Source organism: Mastomys coucha, unplaced genomic scaffold, assembly GCF_008632895.1.
Source record: "Mastomys coucha isolate ucsf_1 unplaced genomic scaffold, UCSF_Mcou_1 pScaffold16, whole genome shotgun sequence".
NCBI classification, from domain to species: Eukaryota; Metazoa; Chordata; class Mammalia; order Rodentia; family Muridae; genus Mastomys; species Mastomys coucha.
Window position 1 is genome coordinate 37,564,776 of NW_022196898.1, and position 27,363 is coordinate 37,592,138.

Here is a 27,363-nt window from a genome sequence, read left to right on the forward strand (position 1 = left end):
GGGGGGGGGGGAAGGAGGGCAGGAAGAACATATAAGAACAGGCTCTTAGTTCATGGTGGATGTTTGCACAGGGGACAGTGGCATTGTCTTGATGGGTTTTGCCAATTTTCTTTGACTCTCAGGAGCTGAGGACAGGCCAGACAGTTCACCATGGTTCCACTTGAGGAGCCTGGGAGAGCAGAGGGCCAGGGAATTGAGCTCTCTCCTGCTTCGCCTCCTTCCTTACAGCAAGCACCAGAGAGCGGCCAACGTCTGCCATCTACCCTTCTGACAGCTTCCGGCAGTCCCTCCTGGGTTCTCGGCGGGGCCTCTCCTCCTTGTCTTTGGCCAAAAGTGTTTCCACTACCAACATTGCTGGGTGAGCTTCTATATGGGGAAAAGGGGGCCTGGCAGGAGAGTGCAAAGCCCACAAGAGCGCTATTTCTTGCCCTGAGTTCAGAGCTGGAGGCAGATACAAGAAAGATAAGTTCCAGCACAGAGTAGCTATCCCTAGGAGCCCAACCTTGGGTCCCAACCTGGGAAGGGACCTCTTGCCCGAGTTGGGGTGATGCAGATGGCCTCCACTTCCTTCAGACATTTCAATGATGAGTCTCCTCTGGGGCTGCGTCAGATCCTCTCCCAGTCCACAGACTCCCTCAACATGCGGAACCGAACCCTGTCTGTGGAATCCCTTATTGATGAAGGTGAGCAGACCTGGCCTTGGGGAGAAACATGTTGGCAGGACTGTGATGTGAGAGGCCCGGGATGGGGAGGAAGAGGACGTGGGGACAGGAGAGCTGGGCTCTGAGGTGTTGCCTGCACTGATGCACACGCAGGTGTAGAAGCGTTCTACAACGAGCTGATGAGCGACTTTGAGATGGACGAGAAGGACTTTGAGGCAGATTCGTGGAGCCTTGCTGTGGACAGCAGCTTCCTGCAGCAGCATAAGAAGGAGGTGATGAAGAAGCAAGATGTCATCTACGGTACGCCAAGGGCACTCTGGTCTCCCTGCCCCTTTCTTTTTAACCTGCCTCTGCTTACCTGGGTCTTCCCCCCCTGTCACCTACCTGTTGGGACACCCTTATCCCATCCTTGGCTTCCACATCCCCAGTGGGTACCAGCTTTTCCTTGTGCACCTACTTCTTAGTGCTGTTGGCATTTTTTTTTTTTTTTTTACTTTATATTTAAGAGATAAGAGTCTCATCATGTAGGCCAGGCTGGTCTCAAACTCTCTGTCCGCCTGCCTCAGCCCCCGGAGTTGTGAGATGATTGATGAGTACGTACCACTGCACTCAGCTCCCAAAGCCCTGCTCAATTCAGTCCTCAGTCTTCATTCTGTTTCTTCTATGCCCAACACCATGCAGGGAACTGGGAAACCTGCACCCCCAAACACACAGGACTCTTGCCCTAAAACAGTCTACTGCTTGATATGACAAGGAAGTGGTCTGAGATGACAGCCACGCAAGTGTTAACTTGGAAGAGATCCATGTAGGACCCCATGAGTTGTTCCTCGAGGTAGAATACAACAGGGACAAATGTCCCCTTGTCTCATAGAGCTGATCCAGACAGAGCTGCACCATGTGAGAACCTTGAAGATTATGACCCGCCTCTTTCGCACTGGGATGCTGGAAGAGTTGCAGATGGACCCAGAAGTGGTCCAGGGCCTATTCCCCTGTGTGGATGAGCTTAGTGACATTCACACACGTTTCCTTAGTCAGCTTTTAGAACGGCGGCGCCAGGCCCTATGTCCAGGCAGCACCCGGAACTTTGTCATCCATCGTTTGGGAGACTTGCTCATCAACCAGGTAGGAAGAGGCACACACGAGCCTGTTTGTGAATGCACGTGAGGTTGTGGAGGTCAGAAGGCAATCCTGGGAGTTGTTTTTTTCCCCCAGCGTGTGAGTCCCAGGATTTGAAATCAGGTTGTCAGGAATGCTAGCAAATGCTTTTACTTGCTGAGCCCCCTTGCTAGCCAGGGAGTAAACAGTTCTTACCTCCAACTAAACTCTGGTGGCCAGAAGGGAAGCAAAGCAGGGGACAACTGGAGGGGAGGAAGCTGTCGTAACACAAGGCCAGAGGTGTGCTGAGGGCTGAGGTGTGGCTCTGTAGGAAGTGCTGACCTAGTCTTGCTTTCCTGACTTCCAGTTCTCAGGTTCCAGTGCTGAGCAGATGCGTAAGACCTACTCAGAGTTCTGCAGCCGCCACACCAAGGCCTTAAAGGTCTATAAGGAGCTGTACGCTCGAGACAAACGCTTCCAACAGTTCATCCGGGTGAGCAAGCACCCCAAGCCCAAGCCCAGCCTTCTCATGGCTCAAACTCTCCCATCCCCGGGGTATCATATGGAAGCTGTGTGCTCACAGAGGGCAGCCCCTCGACACCCTTGTGGACGGTGCTCCTAGATCTCTTGTTTGTTGAGCTGTGGCCTCTCTCTATGCTGCCCTGGCTGTCGTAGAACTTACCGATGCGGCTGGCCTCAAAACTCAAAACCTGCCTTCCTGTACTGCTATCAAAGGCGTGTGACACTACACCCAGCTCACTCTTAGCTCAACAGCCACCCCTCACTGGGCAAGAGGATGTTGGTCTAGTTTTCATGCCATCATTGGTTTGCTTGTCACCACAGACCTGTGACATTCTCTTACTCATTTCCCAGAAGCTGTCTGCCTAAGCCAACATGGGGCAGATGCCAGGGTGGGCCAGCCTCAGAACCAAGGCTCCAGTCTTTCTGTCCCCTCAGTCTTTCATCTTCCCTTAACAGAAAATGACTCGCTCAGCTGTGTTGAAGCGGCATGGGGTTCAGGAGTGTATTCTCCTGGTGACTCAGCGGATCACCAAATACCCAGTGCTCATCAACCGCATCTTGCAGAATTCCCATGGTGAGGAAGAGCATGGGGGCAGGGCCTGCCTGGGGACATCCAAGGGGCTGCAGCAGGGCTGGTGGGGAGCGGTGAGCAGTCTCAGGTAGAATTGGGTTGGGGTGGCACTGGTTGAACTCTCTTTCACGCTGGACATCCGGTACCAGGGATAGAAGAAGAGTACCAAGACTTGACAGCAGCCCTAGGGCTAGTGAAGGAGTTGCTGTCCAATGTGGACCAGGATGTGCATGAGCTAGAGAAAGAGGCCCGCCTGCAGGAGATTTACAACCGAATGGATCCTCGGGCTCAGACCCCCATACCCGGCAAGGGCCCCTTCGGCCGAGATGAACTTTTGCGGAGAAAACTTATCCACGATGGCTGCCTGCTCTGGAAGACAGCCACGGGCCGCTTTAAAGGTCAGTGGTTCTCCTGGCAGATGTAGATAGTCTGTGTGAGTTGCAGTCACCCTTAAGGACTGTTTTTACAGCCTTTTGCCTTGCAAGGGTAAGAGTCAGAGGCAAACCTATTGCTGCAGCGGTGCAAACCCCGGCCAGAAACCCAACAGAAATGTGTCTGGGAGACCCAGAGTGAGAATTGAACCCTGGGAAGGACTGAGAGAGGCTGGAGGAGAGCGATGGGGCTACAGGGCTGGGGTGGGGTGGGGGTGGGGTATCAGGGTGCACTATCCCAGGCTCACCTTTTAGAATTTATCTACAGTTAAAGTCCTTGCCCCAAAATCGGGACAAGAAAATAGCACTTCTAAACCTCAGTTTTAGAGGTGAAGGATGGGGGGGTACCCAAAGCCAGAGCTCAAACTGAAGTCACATCTATGCTGTGAAATTCCTACCCTGAGGGCCTGAGTCCCGTCGGTCTTTACTAGACTCTCTCCTCCATCCCTCTCTCTCCTTCCCATCCCTCCCACGCTGCAGCTAAGAATATAAAGCATTGAGGGGTAAAAATAGCAAGGCTGGAGAGATCTGTTTCTGAGCGATTAGTGAAAGCCTCCCCTTCTGTGTCCACGGTTTAGTAAAAATCCCCACAGGCAAAGGGTGACTGTGTGTTCTTGACTGCAGCATTCAGGTCTTAAAGAATCAGTCTTTGGTTCCTCCGTTCCTCTGAGTGCAGGAGCCATGACAGTCTGAGAGCCTGGAGGGTGGAGCAAGAGAAAGAAGCCGAGGCAGGGCAGATTGGGGTGAGAGATGAGATTAGTCAGAGGTTGGGGTGAGGGCCTTCAGTCTGCTCTTAACTTAACTTTGTCCCTCTCTTTCACAAAAAGGCAGGAATATGTCAATGTGTTAGAATACCTAAAAACGTGCTCGCGTTAGTCAGATGTCAGACACGGAACTTAAAGGCAGAGAACCCAACCTGTCTTGCTCTGGAAATCCTATGACTTAGAAAACTTTTGGATCAAGCAAGTCCTGCTTGTACTTGCTTGTACTTGTACTCAGCTATCCAAGAGCTGAGGCAGGAGGATCATTTGAACCTATCTGTTAAAAGTTGTAGTGTGTATGTCCCAGCAGCTATTTACAGAGCCTCTAGAACAAGCATGGGCTCTTCTGGGGGATAGCTGAAGATCCTAGGTTAGGAAGTATGAGTTGGGCTGGAGGGAAGGATGGTTCAGTGGTTAGGTTGCTGTTTTTGCAGAGGATCTGGGTTCAGTTCTCAGCACCCACATAGCAGCTTACAATTTACAGCTGTGTAGCTCCAGTTGCAGGGGATCTTCCAGCCTCTGTGGGGACGGGACTACATGCATGTGACACACATGCAGTCGGAAACACACATACAAAATAAACTTCAAAGAATCAGAACTGGGTGGTTTAGATTTTTTTTATTGTTGGTTTTATTTGTTAATTGGGGTTTTTTTCTTTTTTCTTTTTCTTTTTTACTTATTCTTTTTAGACAATATCTTGTTATGTAGACCCTGGCAGGCCTAGAACTTGATTTGTAAACCAGGTTGACAAACTTTTAGAGATCTGCCTGCCTTTACCTCAAGAGTGCTGAAATCAACCACACCTGACTAAAATTGGATGATTAGCCGGGCGGTAGTGGTGCACACCTTTAATCCCAGCACTTGGGAGGCAGAGGCAGGTAGATTTCTGAGTTCAAGGCCAGCCTGGTCTGCCAAGGCTACACAGAGAAACCCTGTCTCGAAAAAAACAAACAAACAAACAAAAAAAAACAAAAACAAAAAAAAAACCTGGATGATTAAAAAACAAAACAAAAACAAACAATTCTGAACCAGTTTAGCCAAGAGTTCCTTTGTGCTCCTTGCTGGCCCAAGAGGCTGTTTTGTCTGGTAGCACAGGCAACTCTCTCTATTTCCATGTTGTACGAATGAGGAGGTTGAGCCAGGCAATGGTGGCCACACTTGGGAGGCAGAGGCAGGTGGATCTTTGAGTTCGAGGCCAGCCTGATCTACAGTGTGTTCCAGGGCAGCCAGGGCTACACAGAGAAAATTTGTCTTGAAACACTGAAAAAAAAAAGAATGGTGAGGTTGGAGGTCAGAGGAAAAGATGAAAGCAATGGGAGGGAAGAGAGACCAGCGGGGGAGACTGGGAGATACAGCCTGAGAAGGTGTGCCTGGCCCTCAGACAGGGGGCAAACAGTAGCTTTGAGCATTTGGTGCTGACCATTTTCCCACTCTGTGTCTTGGCCAGATGTCCTGTTGCTGCTGATGACAGATGTGCTGGTATTTCTCCAGGAAAAGGACCAGAAATATATTTTCACATCCCTGGTGAGCCTTCCTTCTGTTCTCTTATCCCTCGATTTTCTTACCAAGCCCAAGAAAATCTTACTGAGTCAAACACCTATTATAGCTGTTAATTCTTTATCATGAAAAGAAAGATAGCTGTCCAGTTTCACTCCTGTGTGCAGGCACGGTTACCCTGTCAGGAGAGCTGTCATCAGTATCATTTTGTAGACAATGAAGGTAAAGCTTAGTAGTGGCTGGAGGTACATGCCTGTAATAGCAGCTCTTGGGAGTTAGCGACAGGAGGAGCAGGAGTTCAGGGTCATCCTGAACCACATGGTGATGTCAAGCCCAGCCTAGACTACAGGAGACCCTACATCTAAAAAGTAAGTAAGTAAATTTACCACGGGATTGGTGGAATACACCCTTAATCCCAGCCCTAGGTAGGTTGATCTCTGGGTTCCAGCCAGCCTAGTCTACATAGCAAGTTCCAAGCCAGTCAGGGGTCACATAGTGAGTAGTGAGACCTTGTCTCAAAACCAGCAACAACAACAAAAGCAAAGCAGGCACAAGCTTATAGTCCAGTGCTGAGAAAGCAGAGGCTGAGGGTTATAACTTTGAGGCTGTTTTGGGCTTTGTAGTGAGTTCAACACCAGTTTAGGTTACATAGAGAGACCCAGGAAAGAGAGAGAGAGGAGGAGATGAAGAGGGAGGGAGGGAAGGGGACAGAGAGAGACAGACAGACAGACTCACACACATCTAAATTGTCTTAGCTGGTACTGATGCTTGTGCTCTTGCATGTATAGCATCATCTTCAATCCTTTTGGTATTCTAGGACCAAAAACAGAAATTAAGGGTTAGGATTCCTTGGCTTAATTCTTCCTTTTCTCTGACAGGACAAGCCCTCAGTGGTCTCCTTGCAGAATCTCATCGTAAGAGACATTGCCAACCAGGCGAAAGGGATGTTTCTGATTAGTTCTGGCCCACCTGAAATGTATGAGGTACATGCAGCATCCCGAGATGACCGCACTACCTGGATCCGTGTCATCCAGCAGACTGTGCGCTTGTGAGTGTATACCTGCTTGCACATATGGCTTCAGGTCCTAGGCAAAATACTTCCTGGGAACTGAACTCACCGTAAGAGGTTGGGGCAGAAGCTGGGGATAGACAAGATGATGAGTCAAAGTAACCCGGCTACCCTTCCAAGGTGGTGGTGGCAGACTGTCAGTCAGTGACACAGTGCCAGCCACACATACATCACTGGCAATAGGAAGAAGGCTCTCAATTGGGCTACCCTACGGTTTACCTTTATTTTCTTTTTTTGTTCGTTTGGTTTTGTTTTGTTTTAAGACAGGGTTTCTCTGTATAGGCCTGGCTGTCCTGGAACTCACTCTGTAGATCAGGCAGGCCTCGAATGCCTTTATTTTCTAAAACTGAAAGAGTGGAGTGGTTAGAACACTGTTAGGAGCATGAACACCTATAGGCCAATAGCTGGGAAGTGGAGGAGAGGATTCAGAGTTAACGGACAACCTTGATTGCATTAGGAGTTCAGGACCAGCTTGGGCTGAGGTCCTGCCTTAAAAACTACAACAGGCCTGGCAGTGGTGGCGCACGCCTCTAATTTCAGCACTTGGGAGGCAGAGGCAGGTGGATCTCTTGAAATCAAAGCCAGTCTAGTCTAGAGTGAGTTTCAGGATAGTCAGGGATACAGGAGAAACTCTGTCTGGAAAACCCAAAACAAAACAAAAACCTCCAGCACAGTTGGTTAGTGCTGTAGCTCAGTTGTCAGAGTGCTTGCCTAGCGTTCGTTTGGGAAGCCTGGGCCCCTCCCCCAGGTCCACATAAGTCCGAGCAGCAACCCATAGAGGAGCAGAAGTCAGAAACAAGAACAAAGAAGTTGACAAAATGGCTCTCCCGACAGAGTGATCAGAGCTAGCTGGCTTTTCATAATCTTTATAAGCCTGAGTGGTAAGAGAGAGACGAGGATTAGCTCAAAGAGTGACTAGAGCCACTGAAGGCATGAGAGGGGGGTCCTGTAGAACGTGTGCAGAGGAGGGAAGCTGCACGCCGGTGTCTTCCACACACTCAACCTGCCTGTTGCTCTGTAGATGCCCGCCTAGGGAGAACTTCCCTCTGATTGAGACCGAGGATAAGGCGTACCTCCGAAGAATCAAGAGTAAGTTCCTTCCAGGGAATGGGTTGATTTACACCATATCTACGCCAAATACCAAGCTGCTCTCAGAAAGATGAGAGGGGCTGAAGAGATGGCTCACAGGTTTAAAGCACTGGTTTCTCCTTAGCAGGGCTCAGGTTTGATTCTCTGCACCAGCTTGGTGACTCATAATTGTCTGTAACTCCAGTTCAGTGGATCTCTAATGTCTTTGGACATGTTAGTCACCAGGCACATGCATGATACACATATCTACATGCAGGCAAAACTCTCATACACATAAAATAAAATAATCTTAGAGGAAAAAATGAAAGCTTACCATTAAGTGAAGTAAGCAAGGTTTAAAACAATGTGAAGTGTATGCTACAGTTTTGTAAGATTAGGGCAAATAGGGGTGTGTGTGTGTGTGTGTGTGTGTGTGTGTGTGTGTGTGTGTGTGTGTGTGTAAAATAGAGTAGCTAATGTTTCTGTGTCCCAAGGGCATCTCATGCCCTCTTGTGGCCTCTGAGGGCACTGCCTGCACATGGTACATGGTACATGGACATACACCCACATGATTAAAAATAAAGGTTAACGCTGGGCTTGGTGGCCCACAATTTTAATCCCAGCACTTGGGAGGCACAGGCAGGCGGATTTCTGAGTTCGAGGCCAGCCCTGGTCTACAGAGTGAGTTCCAGGACAGCCAGGGCTATACAGAGAAACCCTGTCTCGAAAAACCAAAAAAAAAAAAAAGAAAGAAAAAAAAAAGAAAAACAAAAATTTTAAAAACAAGCTTAAATAATTTTAAATAAATTAGTTTTTTAAGGAGAGCAGGCTGTGGTGGTGCACGCTTGTAATCTTAGCACTTGGGATCCATAGTGGTAGGATGAGGCATTCAAGGCTCTCTTAGTTTCTTTTATATTGCTATGATAGGACACTGTGACCAAAGCCACTCCAAGAAGAAAGGACTTCTTTGAGGTTTACAGTTCCAGAGGGCTAGGGTTCATAATGGTGGGAACAGCAGGTGGCAGATGTGACCACTGGAACAGCTGAGAAAGTGTGAGTCCTTGGAGACCCCAGCCTGCCCCCAGTGACATACTTCCTCCAGCAAGGCTCCACCTCCTAGTCCTCCCCAAACAGCCACCTACTGGGTACTAAGTTTTCTGTAATGCCTGTGCCTTACAGAAAACATCTTGTTCAAAACACCACAGAGGAGATCCTCAACTATATAAGGAGTTTGAGGCCAGCCTCAGCTACACAAGATGTTGTCTCAAAAACAAAAACAACAACAAAAAAAAGAGTCCAAAGGCCATATAGCTGTGTGTAACTGCAAGTTATTCCGCTCACTCTGAGTGAGCAGCTCTGTAAGTGTTCTAATTGAAGGAACATGGAGAGAATGATGTGGCTAGCCCAAACCCTTATTCATTGATTTTTTTTTTCTTAAGATTTATTTTTATTTTATCTGCATTGATGTTTTGCCTGCATGTGTGCTTAAAGGTGCCAGATCCCCTGGAATTGGAGCTATATGGACACTTGTGAGCCACCTTGTGGTTGCTGGGAATTGAACCCAGGTTCTCTGGAAGAGTAGCCAGTGCTCTTCACCACTGAATCAAACTCCAGCCCCTATTCATAAGTTTTTTTATAAACAAAAGTAATGGTAATTTATACCACACACACAAGATTTTTTGCTTTGGAGATGCTTCAAGCCCCAAAATTAAGTTCTGCCCCTGGGCTGCCCCTCTCCTGGCCCTGGGCTGCCCCTCTCCTGGCCCTGGACTGCCCCTCTGCTGACCCTGGGCTGCCCCTCTGCTGACCCTGGGCTGCCCCTCTGCTGACCCTGGGCTGCCCCTCTCCTGACCCTGGGCTGCCCCTCTGCTGCCCCTGGGCTGCCCCTCTCCTGACCCTGGGCTGCCCCTCTCCTGACCCTGGGCTGCCCCTCTCCTGACCCTGGGCTGCCCTCCACAGGCTCTTTGGGTCTTTGGGTCCTTCCGCACTCACCTGTTCCTATCCACAGCAAAACTACAGCAGAAAAACCAGGCCCTGGTGGAGTTGCTCCAGAAGAATGTTGAGCTGTTTGCTGAGATGATCCACTTTCAGGCCTTAAAAGGTGGCTTCGTTGGGATGCCCCCGCCCGCCCTGCCCAGGGGCCTTTTCCGCCTTGAGTCCTTTGAGTCCCTTCGAGGCGAGCGTCTGCTAAAAGATGCCCTTCGTGAAGGTGAGGGTCAATGAAGAGTCTAGGCTACCCACTCAGCACCACAAGCCATAAAGGGTTTGGGTTTGTCCTGCTCTAATTCCTGAGAGGGAAAGGGGAAGAGATCTGAGCTCACTGTTGGATGCCTCTACCTCGGGCAGCGTCTTTGATGTCCCATGGATGCCACATGGCTGATTGAAACCCCACTACCCAAATGTGAACTCCCTAAATACTTGGACGGTGTGTGTTGGGTAGATTCCCACTAGGTTTTGTCCCCTGTCCCCATCTCCTCTTCTTTCCCTTCAGTGGAAGGCCTGAAAGACCTGCTGTTGGGCCCTTGTGTGGACCTGCCTTTGACATCCCGAGAACCAGCCTTACCCTTAGAATCTGACAGTGGTGGCTGTCCTGGGGTCACTGCCAGTGAGTATGGGACATGGAAGCAAGATGGGAGTGGCTTAACAAGGGAGGAGGGGTTCCGGGGCTCCCGAGGAAGTATATTCTGCTCCTCCTTCTCTCTTCTGCAACAGATGGAGAGGCCAGAACCTTCAATGGCTCCATTGAGCTCTGTAGAACAGACTCAGATTCCAGCCAGAAGGTGGGTTCTTGGAGAGCCAGGGCGTGGCCAGAGGAAGGGCACAGCTGGCCTGTGGATCTTCAGTAGACAACTGCTAAGGAAGGCCCCTGGGGCTGTGCCTGCTGACTCCCCTTTCTTGTTCATTTCTGTAGGATCGGAATGGAAATCAGTTAAGGTCACCACAGGAGGTGAGATGGGAATTCTGTGGTAGAGGAGATAGAGGGAAGCTTCTCTCTGTCTGAGAAACTGTAGTCCAGTTTGGGTGACACTTTTAAGTCTGTCTCTAGACATTGTTTCCACACTCTCAGCACTTACCCCATCCTGAAGCTTGGTACTATTTTATCCTCTCTGTCCTCAGGAGGCGTTACAGCCATTGGTCAATCTCTATGGACTGCTACATGGCCTGCAGGTCAGTGAGCCAGGGCTGGGGTGAGGGAGAAGGGGAGGAGCCACCAGAGGTATCCATGCAGACACTCTAACAGCCCTCCCAATGGACTTAAGTGCTCCCCCAAGCCAAGCTCTCTGGGACCCCGGGATTGAGAGAAAGGTGGAGAGAAGCACCTCTGAAGCACCCTTTGGCCTCATCCCATCCCCCAGGCTGTTGTGGTCCAGCAGGAAAGACTGATGGAAGCCCTGTTCCCAGAGGGCCCTGAACGTTGGGAAAAGCTATCCCGAGCCAACTCTCGGGATGGTGAAGCTGGCCGGGCTGCAGTTGCTTCTGTAGCTCCTGAGAAGCAGGCCACGGAGCTGGCATTACTGCAGAGGCAACACACCCTGTTGCAGGAAGAGCTGCGGCGCTGCCAGCGGCTTGGGGAAGAGCGGGCAAGTGAAGCTGGCAGCCTGGAGGCCAGGCTCCGAGAGAGCGAGGCCCGGGCTGCCCTGCTGGAGCGCCAGCTGGCAGCCTTGGGCCAAAACGAGCCACTCCCAGCAGAAGCACCCTGGGCTCGCAGGCCTCTCGACCCTCGGCGCCGCAGCCTTCCAGCGGGTGATGCTCTATACATGAGCTTCAATCCTCCCCAGGTAAGGCCACCTGGAGTAGTGATGCTCATGACTATGGGAGCCTGCAGAACCTGAAGGACTTTAGCTGTCAGGGATTGGAGCCCAAGTGACAGCAGGCAACAAATTTGTGTCAGTTGGTAAAATGCTTGCCATGTAAATAGAGAGCCTGAGTTTGATTCCCCAGAAGCCTCATCATGTGGTACATGCTCACAATCCCAGTCCTGGGGAGGCAGATGCAGGTTCACCCTCGCAGCTCATTGGCCAACCAGCCTAACCTCTTTGGTGAGCTCCAATGGGAGATCCTGTGTCATAAAACAACTTTGGTGAGCTCCAATAGGAGACTCTGTGTCATAAAACAAAGTGGATGACTTTTTTTGTTTTTTCTTTTTTTGGCATGGGGAGGGTTCCTAGACAGGGTTTTTCTGTGTAGACTGCCCTGGAATTAATTCACTCTAGATTCAGACTCACAGAGTTTGCCAGCTAGAGAGCAAGCAAGCCCGGGCCCTGCTGGAGTGGGAGGGAGGCTGAAGAAATCTGCCGGCAGCTCCAAAGTGCTGGGATTAAAGGGGTGAACCACTACCACCATGCTAGAGTCATGACACCTAGGGCTGGAGGGGTGGCTCAGAGATTAGGAGCACTGGTTGTTCTTCCAGAGGACCTGGGTTCGGTTCCCAGCACCCACATGGCAACTCACAACTGTATATAATGCATGTTCTAGGTTTTTCAACATCCTCATACATTTATGGAGATGAAACAATAGTACATATAAAATTTAAAAGAAAGAAATAAAAGAAACAGTCAGGCAGCTGGAGAGATGGTTCCTAAGAGCACTGACTGTTCTTCCAGAGGACTCAGGTTCAAGTCCCAGCACCCACATACAGTTCCAAGGGATCTGGCATCCTCTCTCACACATACAGGCAGGAAAAACACCAGTGCCCATAAAGTAAATAAATCTTTAAAAGAAAATAAGAAAAAGGAATGACACCTGAGGTTGAGGATGAAAAGGAACAGGAGCCTCATTGTTGCTAAGAAGCCACACTGTTGCTAAGGAGCCACTCTGTTATATGTTGTTACTAAGTCTTCATACCTTACAAGTTTGTTTCCTAAACCTAATGTATCCTGCACACCATGTTTTTCAAGTGTGTAACCCCATGATGCTATCCCACCCCTTTGTACCTTGCTAAGCTCCTGAACACGTGACGATTCCCCTTCCACAAGATGTATTCTTGCACTTAGCTATCCAAACATGCCTTGAACCCTGAACTTCCCATTCTTCTGTCGAGATACTCACACCAATCTAAACAGTTGTTCTCTCTCTCTCTCTCTCTCTCTCATTTCTTTTAAGATTTGTTTATTTTATTTATTTGAGTACACTTGTCGCTGTCTTCAGACACACCAGAGGAGGGCATTAGATCCCATTACAGATGGTTGTAAGCCACCATGTAGTTGCTGGGAATTGAACTCAGTACCTCTGAATGCTCTTAATCTCCAGCCCTGAACAGTTGTTTTCTATTAGCCCAAACCCTTTCCCTTAAAAAGGACCTCAAAGGCAGTGAAGGGCTGCTCTCTGAAACCCCAGCTTAACAGGAGGCAGTCATCTGGCCAGACCCTTGTGCACTTCTAAATACAGCTGGCTTTCTTTAATCAGACAGTTGTGGAGATGTTTCCCCCCCCCTCAGGTCTAACATGACCTCTGGCTTCTTTAAACCCGAGTGCACACACATAATAGACAAAAAGTACTAGTTGAACTGAAAAGAAACTTAAGGCTAAGTTTAGTGACAGAGGACTGTGCAAATCTCCAGCTCTTCCAACAAACATTTCTGCTATTAGTCTATGTGGGGCATTGTGGGTATGTGGAGTTCTTGGGTATGAAGGCCAACTGAGCCCAGCAGATAGAGTGTTCAAGGATATCAAGTGGTGATCTCAGTGGGTGGTGGATCTATTGAGAGGAAGTCATTGGTGAACCCCAAGAGATAAGTTGTGTTAGGGTCTGGGAGGCTCACTGCCCTCGCCCGACCATGCCTGCACACTGCTCATCCCCTGGACTTGTGGTTTTCCTTCCATAGCCCAGTCGAGGCCATGACCGCCTGGATTTGCCTGTGACTGTTCGTTCCCTCCACCGACCCTTTGATGACCGAGAGGGGCAAGAACTTGGTAGCCCCGAGGATCGACTGCAGGACAGCAGTGACCCTGATACTGGTAGTGAGGAGGAAGTCAATAGCCGCCTGTCTCCACCCCACAGTCCACGAGGTGAGACCCTAGAATGGTTGTGGGGTCTGGGTCCACTCCTGAGGTGTGGTGGTTCTGGGAGAGACTGGGAAGGCTGCCTGCTCTTTGAGGAGACAAGCTCGGGGTAGAACTCTTGAGAAGCCACTTTTCCCATTGCTTGGCGACTCCCAACCTTTACAAGTAATAGAAATCCATTTTAAAGTAAAAGAGCTTAAAGACATCCTCGCCTTTTATAGTAAGGAGACTAGAAGGAATGAAATACCTCTTAGAGTTTCCTGTCCTCCTGGTGACTTTACTGCCTGAGGGTCATCCGGCCAAGGTGGCCCCACCCCTACCCTAGGGGCCTTTGTGTGCATCTGTGCTACTACTCATGAGAGAGCCTGCCTGCTCACTCATCACCTCTACCCTCTCTGTCACCTTCCAGACTTCACCCGAATGCAGGATATTCCTGAAGAGACTGAAAGCCGAGATGGGGAGCCTACGGCTTCAGAGAGCTAAGGGGACACTTCCCCCCTGCCTGGTGCCCCACTGAAGAACATCAGTAAAGGGGGCAAACCTTGAAAGAACTGCTGATTGTCCTTGCCAGTCCCTGAGATCCCTGGATACCCAGGGGTCATGGGAACTTGGGGACATAGAGGCCACCGCACTCCTGGTGTTCTCTAACAGCCACACCGCAGATGCCGACTTTTCATGCCTTCTCCCCCTACTTAGGAAAAATTATTTATTTATTGTTTATTGGTTATGGGGGGGGAGAGTGATTTAAAGGGCCAGGGACATGGGAACCAAGCCATAGGTCTCGGAGAACCTCTCCTTTAATACCACTGGGATGTGTTTGGCCTTAGCCACACAGCCTAACATCCACCCCAGTGACACCCATCTGTGGCCACAAAACCTACTGCCCCTTTAAGGAGGGCTGTGGGTAGGACCATGTCCCTTTCCCCACTCCCCTTAGCCTCTTTCTGCTGTTCTTCTTTCTCTTCATCCTCCATGGAAATCTGGCTCCTTGGAGTTGATGGGGCAGAGGCTAGGGTGGCCATAATGTATTGGGGTGGGGAAAGAAGAATCTACAGGGACCAGAATGTTTTGTTGTTTTTGTTTTTGTTTTTGTTTTGTACCAAAGCCAGCCGCACCTGTTTTATATTTTTAAAAGAAGATTGTAGGCACTTCTAGCTCCATGTCTTTGAACTTGAGGAATTAGGGAGACAGTGACTTATTTCATTCACTGTCAGGGGGCTCCTATCCAGAACTCTTCCTCAGCCATTTGAAAGAAGCTCTAAGGTGGGTTGGGAAACCTATGAATGCTCACCTCATCTCCCACCGTGGCAACTACGTTTGAAATGTAAGCAAAAATTGGGGGAGGGGAATTCTTTTTTCAATGCAACCCTAATGTCCACCAGCGATAGCCATTTGTCTGCCAATTTAATTGTTAAAAAGCAAAACAAAGTAAACAGTAACAACAAAGAAAAGAAAGGAAGGAAGAATGAAAGAAAGAAAGAAAGAAGGAGAGAAAGAAGGAAAGAAAAAGCTCAAGCAGGGAAAGAAATTAAAGACCCGAAATGTATGAGGTGCTGTCTTAGTGCCCATTCTGAGGACTTCGGTGCATGCAGCCAGGCAGTGACCATGGTTTCTGAAAAGGGGCTGTCACTACCTCACTGAAGAGGGCATGAATGGATGCAGCTGCTCAAACTCTTATTAAAAATCTCAAAATTGCAAGGCTGGAAATGAAGCGCGGTTCAGCCTCCATCGGCTGTTAATGATGCGGACATTAGAAACTCGTTTGCATCTTATTTGTATGCTGTGGTTGGACTGCACATCTGGCTCTTGCCACCCATCTCTTCCCCTCCCTGCTCCCCACCCCACTTTCATTCCCACCCTAGTTCTCTAAGTAGCAGCCTATACACACTGTCTCTTGGAAGGGCAGTAATTGGTTTCAGTTCTTGGTTTTGGCTCATTCCACTTCCTGTTTCTAGGCTCTACGCTTAGGCCTCGGGCAGGGACAGGGTATATGCACCCCCCACAGCCTGTGAGGCAGGGTGAGAAGGGTCTCAGGACCTCATTGAGAAGGGGAATTGAAATTGTACTGGCAGAAGGCTTTGTGGGATTTCTTCTTCCCCTCTGGCCCTTTGGGGGCAAGAATCGTGGGATTCTTGGGCCATAGGAATTGTTTTATAAGTTTATTTATTTACCTTAGTATTATCTTTGAGATAATACTTGCAGACTTGTGGTCTAGGGGTGAAGCCCAGGCTGGCCTTGGATTGAAGGCAATCCTCTTGCCCCACCTCCCAAATGCTGCAATTACAGGCACAAGGCGATGTGCCCGGCCCACACTTGTTTTTCTTTTACACAGTGCGTGCAAAAAAAGTTGCCAGGCCAAGAAACCACCCCCCACTTCCCTGCCTAACAAACAGCAACCTTCAGTTTCAAGCTTGCTGATGCTCAGCCTCTGTGTTGGCGGCAGTACGAAGCATCTGGGCTCAAGGGTACAAAGGTCAGGTGGAGGAGACTGTTATGGAGTCAGGAGAAGAGCAGCAGGTTCCCAGCCTTCCCCAGAGGGGCCAGGAGAAAAACCTAGAGCCTGAGATGGATTTCCAGAGTATGTTGGGAGAGTCTGGGTTCCTTCCATGGCCTTATTACCATAGCCCCAGCCCAGCATCAGTCCAGAGCCTTTCCCCCACCCTCCTGTCATCCTCTCAAAGCTCTGTGACTGAGTACTCTGAGAGCCAGGGTCCAGCTCTTTGCTTAAACCACACTGCTCCCTTAGAGGAGGCTCTACGCCTGGGCATGCAGCGATCTGTTGCCACACCCTTTTCTCCATGCTGCCCCCCTCAAAATTAGAGCTACGCAAAGCAATTGCTTCAGTTGGTTTTCTCAATATTTACCCCCTCCCTGGGACTGTGTAAAGCAGATGCCCCTAGAAAAGGCAATATCCTGAGGACCCAGCCAGGCCTGCAGAGACACTGCAGTGCCAGGAGGAAGAATGCTTAGGTGGGGGAAGATTACCCACCTTCCTGGATGGCTAGGAATAGACCTGGCATTTTGAAGCCAGTTTAAACATTATCATAAAGAGGAAATCAAACATCCAGAGGCTCATTAAGTCTTGTTCCCCTCCTTTAATATGTTGTGAGTTGGGCGGCTCTTAAATGCTTCTCAGCAACTGTGGACCAGGCTAGCGCCTGGAGGTATTGCAGCTGCTTTACAGCTACTGCTATTCTGGAGCCTGGTTACAAAGCATCCCCAGAGCCTGGTCCTGAAGGGAGGGATGGAGTAGGAGCTCCAGCCATCTGCTGCCTCCCCTTCTTTCCTGAAGCTGCCTCCTAAGCAACTTAGGTCATTATGGTTTTAAATGACTGTGGAAACCAAAGGGGTACCAAAGGGAACCCTCTTTAGTTAGTGTCTTGGCAGAGTTTGATATTGGTTTCAACCATGATTGCTTTTTTTTTTTTTTTTTTTTTTTTTTTTTTTTTTTTTTTGGTTTTTCGAGACAGGATTTCTCTGTGCAGCCCTGGCTGTCCTGGAGCTCACTCTGTAGACCAGGCTGGCCTCGAACTCAGAAATCCTCTTACCTCTGCCTCCCAAGTGCTGGGATTAAAGGCGTGCGCCACCACCGTCCAGCTCCTTGATTGCTCTTGATTTTTTTTTTGAGACCAAGTAGGGAGCATGCCAATTTGTCTAGACTTCGGGAGGGTCTTGGGGCTCCTGCCCTCCTCCCCAGCGCCACTTGGATGCAGTGTTTTTATACTGGGTGCTAGAGCTTGAACTCAGGTACTTAGCACATGTGCTCCATAGACCAGGCTGGCCTCGAACCCAGAAATCCGCCTGCCTCTGCCTCCCAAGTGCTGGGATTAAAGGTCTATGCCACCACTGCCTGGCCTGTGCTCCAAGTGCTTTACCCTCAGCTATCGCTTTGCATTTGTTCTTGCTGTTGTCTCTAATTTCTGATAGCGTTAGAGTGTATGGTGATGTGCATGTCAGGGCATGCCAGTGGAGGTTAAAGAACAACTTTGCGTGTTTGGGTCTCAGTCCACCTTTATGTGGATTTGGTAATCCAACCCAGGTTGCCAGGTTTATGGGCCATGTATTTTCCCTGTTATGCCATCTTGCTGGTTCTTTTTATTATGTATATGTGTCTGTGGTGTGCATGTATGGGTGTGAGCAATCAGATCATGAGACTTTCTTTATATTCCATAAATTAGGACATGTAAAATAACATTGAGACCTCAGTGGCTCACCTGTACCTGTCTGCCAGTTGCCCTTGTTTTCTCCTTTCCATTTTCCATGGAAGGTTCCAAGGAACCCTGCCTCTGGTGCTGCTGTATCCTTTTATTTTTGGAGACTGTGTAGACCAAGCTGAATAAAAGGTCCTGAACCTTTTATTCCATTTAAGAAGATCTTGAATTTAAGGGATTAGACAAGCACTGCATTAACTGAGATGTGTTCCCAGCCTCTAGAAAACAGAGAGAAAGCTATGCATGACAGCACCCACCCATATCCCCAGAACTCGGGAGAGTCAGGAGTTTAAGGCCAGCTGTGGCTATATATTGAGTTGGAGGCCAATCTGAACTAACTGCACACAGAGTAACTCCATCCAGTAGTTGCCATGCATACACGGGAACCTGAGTACCTGGCACCCACAGAAAAGCCAGGTACAACAGCACCCGAAGCTGCACCTGAAGCACTTGACTCACTGGTAAGCTTCAAGTTCAGTGAGAGACCCTTGCCCAAAAATAAGATGGTGTTGGAGAGCTAGCTCTGGAGTCAAGAGTGTTTACTGATCTTCTGCGGGACTTAAATCTGGTTCCCAGCACCAGCACCCACACTGGGCAGCTAGTTAACAACCAACTGTACCAAGCCCAGAGGTGCTGGGATCTGTGCACTCACTCCACACAGAGAGAAAATTTTTCAATTAAAACTTTTTAGCCAGCCAGGCAGTGGTGGCACATGTCTTTAATCCCAGCACTTGGGAGGTAGAGGCAGGCAGATTTCTGAGTTCGAGGCCAGCCTGGTGTACTGAGTGAGTTCCAGGACAGCCAGGGCTATACAGAGAAACCCTGTCTTGAAACCCAGCCCCCCCCCCCCCCAAACAAAACCCAAAAAACACTTTTTAGCCAAGCAGTAGTGGTGCACAACCTTAGTCCCAGCACTTAGAAAGCAGAAGCAGGTAGATCCATGCGTTCGAGGCCAACCTGGTCTATAGAGTGAGTTCCAGAACAGCCAGGACTATGCAGAGAAACCTTGTCTCAGAAAAAAACAAAACAAGGAAACCAAAATAACGTGGAGGGTTTAGAAAAAATGCTTCACCAGGTAAAGATCCTTGCCAGCAAGTCTGATAGCCTAAACTCACTCCCAGAATCTTAGATGGTTGAAAGGGAGAACAGACTCTAAGCTGCATTTAGAACATGTCTCCTCATCTGAACGCACTTGAATACAGAAGTGTTAATTTTTTAAAAATGAAAGCAAGGTACAGTGGCACATGCCTGTAATTCCAGCACATGGGAGGCAAAGGCAGGTGAGTTGAAGGGTCAGCCTGGTCTACAGAATGAATTCCAGGACAGCTAGGGTTAGGTAGTAAGACCCTGCCTCAATTCAAAACAAAACAGAACAAGGAAATTGAGAAGAAACCTTATGTCTGCCTCTGACATTCACACATGCAAGTGTGAACACAAATGTGCATACATACATATACACAGGAAGGAAGGAAGAGTAGGCAAAATGATCTGAATTTTAAAAGCTTGTTGGCACAGGCCTATAATTCTAGCATTTGGGATCAAGAATAAAGAGTTCCAAGCTACCTTTAGCTTTATACTTTAAGACCAGACTGGGTATCATGAAACCCTGTCTCCAATTTTAAAAGGAAAGAACTGACTTGTAGAAGTAATTTGCCTGGACAGCAGGGTTACACAGAGAAACCCTGTCTTGAAAAACAAAAAAAAAACAAAAACAAAAACAAAAACAAAAAAAAAATTGCCTGAGAGGAAGGTTCTAACCCACATGCTGAAATGCAGATGTACTCAGTGAGGAGACTAGCCTCTGGTCTCTGACTCTCAGCCTCCAAACCTTTTCTGTACCTCTTGATTTCCTCCATCTTGGACCCATAATGGCTTTCCCTACTGATGGTCTCCCTTCCATCCTTGATTGAAAGAAACAGATCTATTTGCTATTCTGAAAAGCTATACACTCAGGGTCTGACATGTAATCAAGATTCCAGCCAAACTCCACCCTTGCATCTTGTGGCGGCAAAACTACAGACAAATGTTGAAGGGGAGGCTTCTGTATCATTACTGTGGGTACCCCTGGGAAGACAAAAAGCTGAATGGTGGGACTGGAGAGATGGCTCAGCAGTTAAGAGCACTGATTGCTCTTCCAAAGGCCCTGAGTTCAAATCCCAGCAACCACATGGTGGCTTACAATCATCCACAATGAGATCTGACTCCCACTTCTTGAGTGTCTGAAGACAGCTACAATGTACTTACAATAAATCTTTTAAAAAAGAAATGCCAGCCAAGCGGTGGTAGCACACGCCTTTAATCCCAGCACTTGGGAGGCAGAGGCAGGCGGATTTCTGAGTTCGAGTCCAGCCTGGTCTACAGAGTGAGTTCCAGGACAGCCAGGGCTGCACAGAGAAACCCTGTCTGGAAAAACCAAAAAAAAAAAAAAAAAAAAAAAAAAAAAAAAAAAACTGAGTAGCCAGAGAATACATTTTTGGTTTTGGGTACCAAAGAGGCATAATGGGTGCCCTATTCTAAAGTGACTAGGACAGGGAGATGTGACTCCTCACCTGTCCATCTAGACCTGGTGATGGAAGTTATTCTGTGAAGTACCTGCATGAAAGGCCAAGAAAGTCTGTGGATGATCTGGTTCATTCTTAGTTCCTCTCTGCCATCTCCAGAGATCAGCTTTGCCATATCCACCTCCTGTTTGGACTTCAGCACACCCAGAGTTAGTGATCAAAGATCAGACTTTTCCTGGGGGCACTGCCACCTGGCAGAAAGAGCTCCTCCCTAGAATCTGTGGGCTCTGCCCCTGATAGGTCTCAGAAAGGAGTGTGTTCAGGTTGCATCCTTCATCCTGGTGTTCGTTTGTATTTGTCTTAGAAGAGCCACTCTCCTGGGTGCTGGCTACCCATCTCCCACCTCCCTCCTTGAGGGCCATTTGTTCCATGCAGGCCTTGTTCTGGGGCCACAGTCTTGACCAGAGAGCTCTGAAGGAGCTGACAAGAACCTGCCGGTGCTCCCGCCGCAGGAGACAATCGATCACAGGGTTGAGGCAGCTATTACTGTGTGCCAAGCAGATGGTGGCGGGAAGGACATAAGTATGGATGGTGTAGAAAGTACTGTCCCAGGGCACTAGGTCAAACTTTACCAGAATTTCCCAGAGAGTGACTACATGGTTGGGAAACCAGCAGAGGGCGAAGGAAGCCACCAGGATACGGACAGAGCGGGCTACCACTCGGCTGTCCTGCCGCTGACACGCCCCGCATCGTTGCTGCCTCTGTAGAACGGCCAACAGCAGCAGGTAGCTGGTGGTAATGATGCCCAAGGGCACGATGAAGGCCAGAACTACCCTCTGTAGCTGGTAAGCCCCCAGCCAGTATCTGCTGGGGAAACGCAGAAGACAGAGGCACATGCCCCAAAACTCAACCTCGGCCCCAAAGATTGCTGTGGGCACAGTCACCAGGGCAGCCGCCATCCACACTGCCAGTGTGACCACACGGGCCCAAAAGACTGAGAGGTGACTACCTGACCCCACAGCCACGGCCACCACCCAGTATCGTGCGATACTCAGTGCTGCGATTAGGAAGGTGCTCGCGTAGATGCTGAGGACGGTGGTCGTCAGGACTATCTTGCAGAGGGCACTTCCGAAAGGCCAGTAGAAGTCCATTGCTGACTCGGTTGCCCAGAAAGGGAGAGTGAGGGCCAACCCCAAGTCTGCCAGAGCCAGGCTGAAGACAAAGGTGTCAGAAGACCGGCCGGATACACGCTGACCACAGTTACCTAGTACCCACAGTACAGCCAAATTTCCCAGCAAGCCAATGATACCTACAAGTCCGTAGGCCAGTGCAACCATGATCCTCAGAACAAGGAACTGGACAGGCATTGCAGCACCGTCAGTACTCAGCACGCTGTCTCCAGAGCCATTGACCCAGAAGAGGGTGGGCAGAGAGGCTGAAGAATTGGATGTGGCCATCACAAGGCAGTGGAGGTCGCTGGAGCAGAGCAGAGGAGCCAGGGAGTGCCTGTCTTCTGGACTGGCAATTGCCACCGCGGTCGCAGGAGAGCTCTCAGAAGAGCCCTTGGAATCTGGGTGTTGGTCTGGAGCTTCGAGTTGTAAGAGCCCCTGCCCATGCTCACACCTAAGAGGGAGGGGTGTGCGTAGAACAGCCTACTTCTTCCCAGTTGGACAACAGTGGCCGGTGGGGCAGCACAAGGGAGGGACTTGTTCACACTGTCAACATGCATGTAATAGAGAAGGAAAGGGAGACACTAGAGATGTTTAGAGTGACAGAGCCAAACCAGAAGTCGCTTTTTTTTTTCTCAGCAGGGTGCAGAGAGCTCTCTCTGAAAAGGAGAGATGTGAGAAAAGGCTAGGGAAGGAATATGGTGCTAGAGAACCAGACTGGGAGTCAGAAAAAGAGAGAGGAACACACATCATCCGGAGTCCCACAGTGGCTGTGCCTTTCCTGTGTCCCTGTGATTGAGCCTCCTGTGCTGCTTTGCTTAAAATGTTAATGTGAGCAAGCCAGAGATGGTGGCTCTGTGGGGAAAGGGGCCTGCTGCCAAGCCTGGTGATGAGTTAAATCTCCAGGATCTACATAGGAGAAGGATAGACGTGCCACTCACAAGCTGCCCTTTGACCTCCACACTCATGCCATAGCCTCTGTGTGTGTGTGTGTGTGTGTGTGTGTGTGTGTGTGTGTGCGCGCGCGCGCGCGCGCTTGCACGCTTGCACGCATGCATTTTCCCCCACAAAGTGTTAAGAAATTATACAAAAATTCAGCGAGATGCCAAGAAGCTGTGGTCACTCCTGCCTGCACAGGCTTTCAGGTGTGTAGGAGGAAAGGGGAGGAGGTGCTCCCAGAGTAACAAAGGAACTGTCAGCTCTCACTGGAGACTGTTTTGTTGGCTGAAAAGATAAAAGGGTTTTGACCCATAAGTTTAGTTGGAAGCATGTTTACTAAAAAGACTCTGGACCTGCATCCACCTGGCAAATCAATCTCTCAGGCAGCCATCGTGCTCCATCCTCTTTCTGTGAGAAGATTCACACAGAGCCTCTTCCCCAAATTAAAACAGTGTCTGGACCATGCCACATATTAGTAAGTGGATCTGGCCATTTCACCATGGCATAAGAACTGGAAGTGTTTGGGTGCCAGTGGCGGTTCGCGGCAGACTGACTTTTAACGTCAGTCTGCAAGAAATTTAAAACAAATAACACAAAAGCAAGGTGTGTTTTTGAAGATCTAGGAGGATATAATTCTTGGGAGGCAGAAACAGGCAGATTTCTAAGTTTGAGGCCAGCCTGGTCTACAGAGCGAGTTCCAGGATAGCCAGGGCTATGCAGAGAAACCTTGTCTTCAAAAACCAAAAACCAAAACCAAACAAACAAAAAAACAAAAACAAAAACAAAAAAAACCTTGAAGGCCAAACTTGGCAGTACAATAAGGTATAATCTATAATAAATAATAAACAAACCCATGGAGATGGCTGTCCCTGGAGCCTATCTATATAAAGGTAGGCGAGGACAACCAACCCGGGCTGTCTTCTGACCTTTATACATGCACAGTAGTATGCACCCCCAATACTACTGAATCTTCAAAATAAGATTAAATGATTTAAAGACCAGGCTTGATGGTTTGCTGGCTCACCCCAGCCTGGTACGTCTACCAAATGCTAGGCCAGCCAAGGTTACGTACTGAAACCCCGTCTCAAAACAAACCAAACAGGTTTGGGACTAGATATAAAGTACCTGCTTATCAAACCTGACAGTGTGCACTGGGTCCTCAGGATCCACAAGGTGGAAGGAGAGAACAGATTCCTGAAAGTTGTCCTGACATTTGCCTGCATTCAGTAGCACACTGAACATCCATGCTCACACAGGCAAATACTATCTAACCAGCTTTAAATTGGGGCTAGAGATACCTCAGTAGTTAGGAGTATTTGTTGCTCTTGCAGATGACCTGCGTGTGGTACCCAGCACCCATCTAGCCTCTCTCCATCATCTATTAGTTCCAGTTCTAGAGAATATGACTCCCCTCTCTTGGTCTCCATTGACTCGAATGTGCTACATGTCCATACCTGCAGACATACATATAAAATAAAAATTCCTTACAGAAGTGAAATCAGATGAAAATATTCCATTGTTTGGGGAGCTAGCGTGAGGTCATACCTTGTTCTTTGCATGGTGACTATCATTTCAAGGGGAAGTTTGGAGTGTTGGTCATGGAAGGAAGCAGGACAATGAACAGCTGTTATCATGCCAAGGGAACACTGCCAACTAAAACACAGGTCAGAATTCAGTGCAGTACCATGTGACCTTGATGCTAAGAAGGGGAGAGAAAGGAGGAAGTCGAAGTTTCCTGTGTACCCCTCCTGGGCCCTGAACTTGGATGGCCACGGCCACACCTTCAGGTCTGCTCTACATACTGAGCAGTCCTGCCAACCTGTCCCACCTCCACTGCCACTTCACTTTTCTGGTGGACTCAGAACTCAGTCATAACCACATTCCTCTATGTTCCAAGCCTAGTCATGGAGTTCTGGAACCTGAGAAAAGCCTTTACCACACCTCATCCTGTCTCCCCATGAGCTCAGTCTCAACTGGAAGACTGCCTCATTAGATCATCTCCTTTCTCTGCCCACATCTCTCTCCACAGCAGGAGCTTTGGGAGAGAGAGCACAGAATGGGGAGGTAAGAGTGAGATTTTTTTCTCAAGGATTCTGAGAGCAATTCAGCACTTTTCTGCTGGTTAAGGAAGTGTCTGAAACTCAGTTCTCTTGGGATGCTGGGGGTGGGGTCAGAGAGGCATTTCAGAGAGGCTCTAGCCCATATGAGAACCCCAGCAGTGAGAGAGATGCTTTTTGGGAAACAGGATGTTGGAGTTTTGAGCAAGAGAGAAGAGGGATGAGGTTGGCAGAAGGTGTTCAGTGGCAAGCCAGGTGAGCCCAATGGCTTACCTGTAAGTGTTACAGCTCTGAAGGGAAAGGTGTCCTGGCAGGCAGGAGGCAAGGAATCATAGCACCAAGTCACTCAGCACAGCAAACGCCACACAGTAGATTTATTGGGAAAAACACAAGAGAATGCACACCCTAGCTGGGTTGAGAAGCCACAGAGAACTGAGTTAAGTGGAAGACACCTGTTAATACGGCTTTTCACGTGGGGTAGAGCTTTCCCGGGTGGGGGTTGGTGAGATTTCACGGCCTGAGCTTGTGTTCCGAGGGGCTTACACTACTTCCTGACATCATAGTCTGAGTCAATTACTCATTTCTTTTTGTTTTGTTTTGTTTTGTTTTCCGAGACAGGGTTTCTCTGTGTAGTAGCCCTGGGTGTCCTGGAAATCACTCTTAGACCAAGCTGGCATTGAACTCAGAAATCCACCTGCGTCTAACTCCCAAGTGCTGGGATTAAAGGCATGTGCCACCACTGCCTGGCTAATTACTCATTTCTTGAGGCCATGTTTTTTTGGCCAGGATCACATTGCCAGCCTAAGCACTCAGGCGACCTGGCTGCCGATGTAGCTCAGTAGCACAGTGCTCCCTTGCTTGCTGGACAGTGCTCCCTTGCTTGCTGGAGTCCTCCAATCCCATCACTCGCATATAGAATAAAACCAAAACCCCAGAGCTTAGGTTGGAGAAGGAGTTTACTGAGGAGATAACATGCAAGCGTGAGCGTCTCAGTTCAAAGCCATGGAACCCATGCAGAATTGTGCTCAGTAGAGAGCACCTGTAATCCCGGGTGCTCCCAGGAAGATGGGAGGCAGCATTAGTCACTTTTCTGTAGCAGGACTTTGGCTACTTTGTGGTTTTTTGGTTTTTGGGTTTTTTGTTTTGTTTTGTTTGCTTTTTGGTTTTTTGAGACAGGATTTCTCTGTGCAGCCTTGGCTGTCCTGGAACTCTGTAGACCAGTCTGGCCTTGAACTCAGAAATCCACCTGCTTCTGTCTCCGAAGTGCAGGGATTAAAGGTGTGAGCCACCACTGCCTGGAATCTTTCTTCCACCCTTTCACTCCCCTAGCACTAGATAGAAGAGAAAAAGGGATAGAGAGGAAAGGAAAGAGATCCCTGGGTAAAGTCAGGGGTTGGGAAGGGGCAACGCTATTGCTAGACTACTTCCTGCTATTTAGGGGCATTGAGTTCCTTGAGGCAAGTTTGATTTTTGCCATCAGGATATCTAATTTCTTTTTCTTGTTTCTTCTTTGCACATGACTACTTAACAAATTGAGACTAACAGCAACTCACAGCAACCAACAACCCACCCTCCCTCTTGGGGCCCTAGCATTTCTACACCCTCTGAAAAGTTCCCAGGATCCCAAATGTCACACAATCACAGAAACTCTGCAGCTGGGAAAATCAAGCCCCTGCTCGAGCACGAGGCCAATCATAACCAGCTGCTGTACACAATCTGAAGCCATCCCATGGCCCCTCACCTGAGATTAAAACGAAAGCACATTCCTATTCCTATAGCTTTTAAGGAAACCAAAATTCTCGCTACACTTTTCTGTTGCTCTGAGAAAATGCCATAGCCAAGGCAACTTAATGAAGGAAGTTTCTTTTGACTTATGGTTCCCAAAGGCCAGAGTCCATCATGGAGGGGAAGTATAGTGGCAGGCAACAGGCACGGTGACAGGAGCTAGACACTGAGAGAGTAGGAAGTGAGGCGAGACCATAAGCACTCTAAGCCTGTCACCTGGAGACATTCTTCTAGCAAGGCTCCACCTCCCGAAGGTTTCCAACGTCCCCAAACAGCACAGTTAGTGACACTAACTGAACTCTCAGTGTTTAAATATCTGAGCCTATGGAGACATACTTATTTAAACCACTATATAGTTGGACCTGGGAAACTCATGGGTCAGCTATGGGTGAACAGGAAGACCTCTTTTTTTCTTTCTCTTCTTCTTCTTCTTCTTCTTCTTCTTCTTCTTCTTCTTCTTCTTCTTCTTCTTCTTCTTCTCCTCCTCCTCCTCCTCCTCCTCCTCCCCCTCCTCCTCCTCCTCCTCCTCCTTCTTCTTCTTCTTCTTCTTTTTCCTGAGACAGGGTTTCTCTGTGTAGCCTTGGCTGTCCTGGAACTCACTCTGTAGACCAGGCTGACCTCAAACTCAGAAATCCACCTGCCTCTGCGGCCCAAGTGCTGGGATTAAAGGCGTGCGCCACCACCGCCCGGCTCAAGAAAACCATCTTAAGGTGGTTAGTGAAGACCAACACTTGACATTCTCTATTGAACTCTATACAAATGCATAAAGCATACACACACACACTCACCACACCATATATTAAAAATTGACTGTCCTGGAATTTGGTCTGTAGACCAGGCTGGCCTCAAATTTATAGAGATCTTCCTGCCTCTGCCTCCCAAGAGCTGGAATTAAAGGTGTCTGCTACCACTGCCTGGCTGCTTTTTTGTTTGCTTGCTTTTTTGAAACAGGGTTTCTCTGTGTATCCCTGGATGTCCTAGAACTCACTCTCTAGACCAGGCTGGTCTTTTTTTTTTTTTTTC

General features: G+C 48.9%; 2 protein-coding genes across 10 annotated transcripts in view; one reads left to right on the forward strand and one right to left on the reverse strand.

The window, feature by feature from the left end:
• Nucleotides 1-15,376, forward strand: part of Arhgef2 (Rho/Rac guanine nucleotide exchange factor 2) — a 42,058-nt gene extending 26,682 nt beyond the window's left edge. For all 9 annotated transcript variants that reach the window (XM_031374405.1, XM_031374406.1, XM_031374407.1 and 6 more), the window contains 18 exons: nt 229-358; nt 574-683; nt 816-962; nt 1,534-1,784; nt 2,125-2,250; nt 2,736-2,853; nt 3,000-3,248; nt 5,490-5,566; nt 6,418-6,587; nt 7,630-7,697; nt 9,685-9,885; nt 10,168-10,281; nt 10,389-10,456; nt 10,588-10,623; nt 10,794-10,844; nt 11,033-11,455; nt 13,501-13,684; nt 14,088-15,376. In XM_031374405.1, coding sequence (XP_031230265.1) covers nt 229-358; nt 574-683; nt 816-962; nt 1,534-1,784; nt 2,125-2,250; nt 2,736-2,853; nt 3,000-3,248; nt 5,490-5,566; nt 6,418-6,587; nt 7,630-7,697; nt 9,685-9,885; nt 10,168-10,281; nt 10,389-10,456; nt 10,588-10,623; nt 10,794-10,844; nt 11,033-11,455; nt 13,501-13,684; nt 14,088-14,161 — 2,597 coding nt within the window. In that variant the 3' untranslated portion in view covers nt 14,162-15,376. The remainder of the gene's footprint in view (nt 1-228; nt 359-573; nt 684-815; nt 963-1,533; nt 1,785-2,124; nt 2,251-2,735; nt 2,854-2,999; nt 3,249-5,489; nt 5,567-6,417; nt 6,588-7,629; nt 7,698-9,684; nt 9,886-10,167; nt 10,282-10,388; nt 10,457-10,587; nt 10,624-10,793; nt 10,845-11,032; nt 11,456-13,500; nt 13,685-14,087) is intronic.
• A 5,238-nt stretch (nt 15,377-20,614) lies between these two features.
• Nucleotides 20,615-21,947, reverse strand: Rxfp4 (relaxin family peptide/INSL5 receptor 4). The gene has a single exon (XM_031376050.1). It carries the CDS (start codon nt 21,845-21,847, stop codon nt 20,615-20,617), a length of 1,233 nt encoding a protein of 410 aa, XP_031231910.1. The 5' UTR covers nt 21,848-21,947.
• Nucleotides 21,948-27,363: the final 5,416 nt, after the last annotated feature.